Here is a 9,034-nt window from a genome sequence, read left to right on the forward strand (position 1 = left end):
ATTATTATCACAATGGCATACAGCATAATATATATACATATGATATGCCAAATATATATCATATACTATATGGTTGATTCCCTAGAGCATAACCTCTTATACACCCAAATGTCTTGTATTTATTTGTGTGTAATATTTATATAGGTATATATGTGTATGTCTATAGTTACAGATATCTATATGTATATATAAACATATATATATATATATATATATATAAATGCACGGAAGATCTTAATTCTGTTTTCATAGCCATCACAGCTTTTAAGCTTTTAGTTGTAACAGAACTAAAATTTCTGGGACACCCTCTGTGTGTAGGTGTATATGTGTGTATGTGTGTGTATGTATGTATTCATATATGTATATTTGATCTATATCTAAAAAAAACTGAAGAAGACATAGGTCCCCTATGTACAAAAAATATTTTATAGCAGCTCTTTTTTTGTGATGGCAGAGAAATGGGGAGTAAGGGCTGCCCATCATTCGGGGACATGCTGACTCAACAACGGCATGGGGAGGTAGAGGAACCCTCGCGCTATCAGGAACGATGCCGGGAGGGAGGCTGTCAGTGGTCTCAGTTGCAGTTGCATCAGCCCGCCACAGCAGCCGCTGCTACTTCCCGGGCCGCCGCTACCGCCGCGCCCGCCGTCTCTGCAGCAGCTGTCTGCTCAGCCGCGCAAGCGCACTGCCCCCCTCTCCTCCCCGCGCCCCGCCCCGCCGCGCCCCGCCCCTCCCCTCCCGGACGTGTTCCCGCGTCGTCCTTCTTCTTCCGCTGCCTCCCCAGGTCCGGGGATCCCACCGGGACTGAGCGCCTGAGGTGCTTGCCCAAAGCGGAGATATGAGCAGCTGCAGGCGAGACGTCAATGAGGAGTTCAACGAACAGTTGAGGCTCCAGCAGCTCCAAGAGGAGGCCAAGCTCGCGGCCAGCGGCTCGCCCGAGGGCGATGACCCTTACACTTTCGTGGACCCGGCTGATGGCACCGCCTACGAGTGGGACCGGGACAAGAAGGCTTGGTTCCCTAAGATTACGGAAGATTTCCTTGCCAATTATCAGGCTAATTATGGGTTCCCTGCTGATAGCTCTTCTTCTTCCGGTGGGCAAAAAGAGAAACAGGCTGATGTGGATGTAAAAGCATCACAAAAACCTACAGATCAAAAAGCCACTCAAAACGCTGAAAAGAAGCAGAAAGGTGAAAAGAGAAAGCCTGAACCAGGGTGGTTTCACGTTGAGGAAGACAAAAATACAAATGTGTATGTGACTGGCTTACCTCCAGACATTACAAAGGATGAATTTGTACAGCTCATGTCCAAATGTGGCATCATCATGAGAGACCCACAAACAGAGGAATACAAAATCAAGCTTTATAAAGATAAACAAGGAAATCTTAAAGGAGATGGACTTTGCTGTTATTTGAAGAGGGAATCTGTGGATCTAGCATTAAGACTTTTGGACGATGATGAAATCAGAGGTTACAAATTACATGTGGAAATGGCAAAGTTTCAGCTCAAGGGAGAATATGATGCCAGCAAGAAGAAGAAGAAATGCAAAGACTACAGGAAAAAGATGTCCCAACAACAAAAACAGCTGGATTGGCGGCCTGAGAAGAAAGCCAATACTACAAGAATGCGGCATGAGCGGGTGGTCATTATCAAGAACATGTTCCACCCGAAGGATTTCGAGGCTGATCCTTTGGTACTAAATGAGATCCGGGAAGACCTCCGAACAGAGTGTGAAAAGTTTGGGCAAGTCAAGAAGGTCCTTCTATTTGACCGACACCCAGACGGGGTGGCCTCTGTGTCCTACAAAGAACCAGAAGAAGCTGACCTATGTATCCAAGCCCTCCATGGGAGGTGGTTTGGTGGCCGTCAATTAAATGTGGAAGTATGGGATGGTGTGACTGATTTTCAGGTCGAGGAGACATCAAGAGAGAGAGAAGAAAGACTGAAAGGTTGGGAGTCTTTTTTAGAGCATCATAACAAACAGAAAGAAACGGATTCCTCTGATCCAAATTCTGCTTCCGGGAGTGTGAGCGTGGTAAAAGGGAAGCCGTCCCTAGCAGATGTGACCTCACCTGGAGCAAAGGAGGAAGCTGGTAATGGGGAATACAGTAGAGGAGGGATCCAATTTAAGGACAGCAGCTTGGGCCCGGGTCATAATCAAGACCAGGCATGCCATTAACCCCTTAAGCATGCTTTGTAGGGCATTGTTTGGATTTCTTTCTTTGTGCTTCAGGGTGATTACTGGTAGTGTTTCCATGAATACATGCATATTAATCAGATGTCATCCACTTAGTGCTTTGAAGTTTTCATTAAAAGCAGTATTTAATGAGGAACTAAAAATATTTGTTAATGGGCTGACCTAGTGAAACATCCCAAGTACCTGGTGCAAGTGAACTGAATTTGTTTATGTCAGATCCTTGTAAAGTCTCTAAAGGTATCTGTGTGAAGTATGTTGTAGTCTAACTTCGAAATTTGTGATCATAAAACTAAAAATAACTTGGTAATACTTAAATTGAATTTAAGGCTTAAGTTGAATTTTAAATATGACTATTAAATGTTTTTCTATTTTGAAACAAAGAAATGATGCAATTGATTGTTTCAGAGCAACCTAGGAAGACTTGTATGAACTGATGCAGAGTGAAGTGAACAGAACCAGTAGAACAATTTATACAGGAACAACAATATTGTAAAGACAAACAACTGAAAGACTTAAGAACTCTGATCATCATGATAACCAACCATGATTCCAGAGAACCCATTATGAAACATGCTACCATCTCTTGACTGAGAGGTAATGGACTCAGGGTGTAGAATGAGACATATATTTTTTGGACATGACCAATGCAGGAATTTGTTTTGCTTAACTATGCATATTTGTTACAAGGATTTTGCTTTGTTTTGTTTTCAGTGGGAGAGGGGAGGTGGGAGGGAGAGAATAGATTTTTGTTAATTGAAAAAAATAAATTTAATTTAAAAAAAGTAGCAGGATCAGACAAATTATACACAAAGAAATCTGTGCTGGATTTCATATATATTTTTCAAAATATTGAGGGATTGATTTTCAATATATCTCAAAAGAAGTGTATGAAATGGTTGGAAGAATACCATGGGTGGTATTTCTTCAACATTTCAGTACTTTAATAGACTTTGATCTCATCAGTGTGGGTGTTCCTTTCACTGTTGAAGACTGAAATCTAATTTAATTCTCTTTCAAATCCCTCCCATAAATCCCCCTCAAGAGATAGTGCTGGGAGCCTTCCTCAAGATCTCTTGACATTGGTTACCCCTCACTTTCCATTTGTGATTGGCCCCCTCTTTCTGGTGATACATCTGTCTAATAACAGTCTTCATGCTACTTCTCCTGCAGAATTCTTTATTGATAATGTGTTAAGAGTATTATCACCCAAAAATGGTGACTGAGAGGACATTAGCAACAACTGATCTATATAGTTATGTGTTCATCTCTGTAAAATTTTTGAGATTAACTTATGTACATACCTAGAGTGTCCTTGATGAAAATATAAGAAGGGAATACATGGGCTCTTGTAGACAATTTTCTACAACAGACCACATCTTTGCAGTCACGTAATTGATTGAAAGGTATGGGGAATACATGATCCTACTGTGTTTATTGTTATTACCAAAAAAAAGTTTGAGTAAGTAAAGTACAATAAAAAAACTCTTCTAAAACTCATACAAGATTCTGTGATGAATGTAACCACAGGGATGATGTTATTCAATAGTTCTTTCCCCAATTGAATGTAAGCTCCTTGAGGGCAAGGGTTATTTTGAATAAATGCTTGTAGATTAATTTTCTTGATCATCATTATCAAGTAAGGCATAAAATAGATAAATAAATGAGTGATGGGACAATGAGGGCTCTTAGGAGCATATGCAGAATGTTCAGCTGATATAGTCCCCATAGGTACTTTGGAGCATATGTAGACATTCTATAACTGGTTCTAGTTTGCTAACAATGTGGTGAAGATTAGCTTCTTTAATTGGCCATGTCTCAAGAACTTGGAGAGAGGAGGAGGAGGAGGGAATTCAAAATGCACTCACTAGTAAACCAGGACTTGGCCCTTCTCTTGGTGTGATTTTTTTCTTGCCTTGCAGCTTTCTGGTAAGAAAAGAGGAACAATGCTGGACTTCAGATCCTTTCCTTCTCAGATTGGCCCACCCTTAGTCTGAATATGGGCCTTGGTTTTTTGTTTATTTGTTCATTCATTTTAGGTAAAGCTTGGACTCTCTGACTTTGTGTGTTTTGGAAGGTCAGGAGAGGCAGCTAATAATAGAAAAATTTCCATCTCTTTTGGGACTCTTAAAAATAGTGTTTTTTCTCCCTTGGAATTTTAGCAAGAGAGAAGAGGATTTTCTTCTCTCCATCGCTAGTGGCAATGATGTCCTATAGCAGAAGCATATACCTTCTGGATGCATGTGCTTGCCTAATCAAACCTGAATTCCCAGCTAAGGGGAATAGTCTAGGCTTTTTTTCTTCCCTTCTTTTTCCTTTTTGACAGGTTCAAGATCTTGTCCAGACTGGGGAGGTTACCTCATGAGTTCAAGACTTCCCAAGATCCTGAGTGGGGCAGCAGTTGTTCAACAAGAAAAGATTTTCTTAATAGTACTATATATTTTTTTTTTTAGGAAAAGAGTACCGTTGCCAATGTCAACATGCACCAGAAGGACTAAAGAGAGTCTAGTCTTGGGTGGGCAGATGAAACAGACTCTGCCAGTCATCCAGAATTTCTGTGAGTTGCCCAGATAGTGTAGGTCAGAGGTGAATGTGGAATGTTCAGGAGTCTCCAAAAGAGTCTTTAATTTCCAAAGGAAGTATATGAGTGAGGTAGGCTATTGAATATTGTTATGTTTTCTGTATTTTCACACACACACTGACACCTCTGAGTCCTTGCATCTTGTGACATTTCAATGGTGTAGGAAATTAAGGCTTTCCCATACCCAATTTAAAAAAGAAGGAAGAACAAAGAGGAGAAAAGTCAGGAGAGTGAATCACCAGGAGATCTGGGAGTAGAGTCTGTGCTTGGGTTTGTAGCCAGCCAGTTAAGCTTTGAGGCCCTGATCAGTAGTTAAATACTTTCAAGACCCAACAATTGAGAGAATTATTCATCTTAACAGTGATGCTGCCCTTGGATTTGTATTTGGTGGAACCAGTGCCCAGTGAACTTGCATAAAGTCTGAGCCCATACTTCCTAGGGACTGAGGTGGTACAGGAGAGAGTATGCCCCCAAAGTACTGGGGGGAATGTTTGTATTTCTGGCTTCTTATATCATTGAAGCAAAAGTCCCTTTATAAAAAATAATTTATATTAACTAGTTAAATGGATCAAGGGAACTAGTCATTGGTGGCTAACAGAAGGAGGAACACAGTGGAATGGGAACCCTACCTGGCAGCATAAGACATTTCAACCTCTCAAGGGTATTCAGCCTTGCCCTGGAAGAGTAAGGGCAAAATATTTGATGCATATATACCCACCAAAGATATTTTCCAAAGGCTTTCTCCACTATCATGAAGGAAGCCCTGTGCACAGTCCAAATGGAGAACAGATTCCCTGTAGGTGGGGAGGTCCTTCAGATGCTCCTGTTTGCAGATGACATTAAAATAAAATTGTTTCAAGCTCTAGAATATTACAGAACTCCTTGATATCAATCAGCCTAATAATCCATCAAGGGAAAAAACAAAAGAAGGAATGAAAAAACCTTTACTAAGCACTTAGTATGTGCAAAGTGTATATAATTATCATAGATGGGTTATATAGATAGCTGTAATGTATACATGATAATAATGTATATGCATTCATATATCACTTTGAATTTTAGAAAGCACTTTGTTCATCACTAGTCCTAGAGGTAGATAATACAAGTACTGATACTACTGAGGCTCAGTAAACTTAACTTTTTTTTTCCTTTTTGGAGGGCACTTGGGGTTAAGTGACTTGCCCAAGGTCACACAGCTAGTTTTTGTGTTAAGTGTCTGAGGCCAGATTTGAACTCAGGTCCTCCTGACTCCAGGGCTGGTGCTCTACTCACTGCACCACCTAGCCGCCCTCCCCTTCCCCCCCCCCGCCCCATTAACTCTTAAGATCAAGAGCAATACTTTCTAGAATTGAACGCCCTTCATAACCTGAATTTCTGGGCTTATTATGTATCCCTCTCCTTTGCAAACTCTATAGTCCAGCCACACTGAAGATCAGCCTTCTTGATGTTCTTCACACATAACATTCCATCTCCCAGTTTGGTACCTTTGCACAGGTTTCTTCATATGCTTGCAATGTGCTCTCTTCCTCAGTGGAGAATGTCCTCTTAGAATCTTGACTTTCAGAGCTTAACTCAAATGTTTCATTCTACATTAGGCCTTTTCTTGATTCTTCCAGCTGCTACCTCCTTCATTCTGCATTGGAAATTACCATGTATGTATAATCACCATATATACATACACATTTACTTATTCATGTAGCATCTACTATGTGCCATGCCCTGGCCTTTTAGAAATATTATTTCATTTGATCCTCACAATAACTCTTCAAGGTAGGTGCAATTATTAACCCTGTTTTACAGTTGGGAAGGGAACAGACGTTAAGTGACTTGCCCAGGGTCACACAGCTAGTAAGTATCTCAGTCCAAATTTGAACTCAGGCCTTTATGACTCTGGGCCCAGAGCTCTACACACTGCATCACTAGCTGCCTCAGAATGTAAGTTTCTCAATAGAAGGGACTATTTAATTTTTGTCTTTGTATTCCAAGCACCTATCACAAAGTATAGATTATAGTAGGCATTTAATAATTGCTCATTCACTGATCAGTACAATAGATAAATATCTGTATTGGCCCTAACCCACAACCATGATTATATATGTATGTCTGTCTTTGTTATTGTTCAGTCATTTTTCAGTTATGTCTGACTCTGTGACCCCATTTTGAGTTTTCTTGGCAAAGATAACTGGAATGGTTTGCCATTTCCTTCTCCAGCTCATTTCACAGATGAGAAAACTGAGGCAAACAAGGTTAAGTGATTTGTCCAGGATCACAGTGTGTAAGTATCTGAGACCAGATTTGAACTCAGGAAAATTAGTCTTTCTGACTCTAAGCCCAGTGCTCTATCCACTGTGCCATCTAGCTGCCTTACTTTTTCCCAAATCTGGCTTGTATAAAATCAGAGTGTAGCCTATACTTAATGTTATATATTCATTTGCATAATTTTTTGTCCTTTTGAAGAAATCCTCTAGGATTTTTAAGGATACTGCTCATATTTAATTGTGAATCACAGAACAGGGTAATTTCAAAAGGATCAAAATTTCAGAATCAAGGACAACAGAAAGATGAATGGAAGGTGTGACTAGGTTATAATATATTACTAACAATGACTTGCCCTTGAGAAGTGGCATAAAAAACATGATCAAGTACCTATGTGACTGGAAAAGGAGGTGGGCTATTCATGTACTGAGAGTAAGAGAATCCCAACAGCTGTACTGGCCTCCAGAGAATTTTAAAAGAACCTGAAGAAGGCTTCCAGGACTCTGCAGGGTTCCTCTGGGAGATTCACAGAGAAAAAAGAATTGAATAAGATGAAAATGCATGGATGGCAAGCAGTTCTCAAAAAAAAAGTGAAAACTATTTAAAAATCATATGAAAGATTGCTTCAAATCACTAATCATTAGAAAATGCAAATTTAAACAAATCTGAGTTTTCAACTCTGACCTCTGCAGCAAATGGGCAATAAATAGTCAGTGGTAGAGGGTTTGTGGAAAGATAGGCATAGGTATACACTCTCAGTGAGTTGGTCCAAACATTCTGAAAAAAAAAAATTTGGAATTGCGATTTTTTTTTAGCAACAAAAAGTTGCTAAGATGTCAATATCCCTTGACCCAGAGATCAAATTGCTAATCATATACCCCCAAAGCAATCAAATAGAAAAAAAAAAGGTCCAAAGTACAGCAAATACTTGTAGCAATGCTTTTTTTTTTTTTGTAGTGGCAGAGAACTGAAAACAAAGTAGTTACCCATCAACTGAGGCCAAACTGTGGTCCATGAATTGTGATACTTGAATGTAAAAGAAATACTACCAAGCTGTAACAAATAATTATGGTAAATACAAATGAACTGATTTTAATGAAATAAGAAGAACCAGGAAAACAGCCTATAAGATGGCTACAACATAAATGGAAAGAACAAAAGAAGTCTTACACCTAGTAAGTACAATTTCCAAGTCAATTTGGCCCTGAAACAAAAAAAAAATTCACCTCCTTCCATTCTTTGCAGAGGTTATTACATTTACAGATTATACTGTAAGGAACATTGGTTAAGCTATCTGATTCAGTCAGTTTGTTGCTTAGTTTTGTGGAACTGATTTTTCTTTTTTATTCTATGCTACAAGGCATAGTTTACTGATTGGAGGGGTGGGAGAAGGATACGTTTGGAAAAGGTGATATAAAAACCAAAGACAGGAATAAATAAAATAATTTTTTGAATAAGAGAACATATGGATACATTTCTCTCTGGTTGGATAAAAATGTTTATGAGGTTCTTCGCAAGTGGTAAAATAAATATCAATTATTGTTTATTATTAGTTATCAGAACCAGCAGAAAGAGGGCCACACCGATGAAATCATAGATTGGTGGAATCGTCAAAATACAATTACAATGAAAAATTAGATGTAGATATTATAGCTATAATGGACATTTTTCTGTCAATCATTCCACCTTTCTTTCCTTGAGCTTTGTTAGAAGATCAGATGATCTGCATTGAGATGGTGTCCTTTCCTAGAGAGCCTAATCCCTAATTATTCCAATTAGCCAAACAGTCCCTACTCCTACAAGGTAATAGGTTAAAGAACAGGACTCTGCACTTCTCTCCTGAATCTGGGGCTCTCTGCCACAAGATGCCCCCCTTTTCCGTCCTTCTTACTCATCTCTGTCACTCTCCCTCCCCCGGTACCAAGTCCCTTCTCCCTCGGCTTGGGCCCCGAGATAAGCCGAGGGGGTGGGGGTAGCCCCATATCCCTCTCCCTCTCCACCAG

The 9,034-nt window shown here is 39.8% G+C and overlaps 1 protein-coding gene across 1 annotated transcript; it reads left to right on the top strand.

The window, feature by feature from the left end:
- The first annotated feature begins 725 nt into the window (after window positions 1-725).
- On the top strand, window positions 726-3,699 carry LOC138147139 (17S U2 SnRNP complex component HTATSF1-like). The gene is made up of 2 exons (XM_069069418.1): window positions 726-2,093; window positions 2,603-3,699. The coding sequence occupies exons 1-2, from the start codon at window positions 839-841 to the stop codon at window positions 2,629-2,631; spliced, it is 1,284 nt and encodes a 427-aa protein (XP_068925519.1). The 5' UTR covers window positions 726-838; the 3' UTR covers window positions 2,632-3,699.
- Window positions 3,700-9,034: the final 5,335 nt, after the last annotated feature.

This window comes from Petaurus breviceps, unplaced genomic scaffold, assembly GCF_028583685.1.
Source record: "Petaurus breviceps papuanus isolate PSGF00001 unplaced genomic scaffold, PetGlider_PUasm1.0 90779, whole genome shotgun sequence".
Classification (NCBI taxonomy): domain Eukaryota; kingdom Metazoa; phylum Chordata; class Mammalia; order Diprotodontia; family Petauridae; genus Petaurus; species Petaurus breviceps.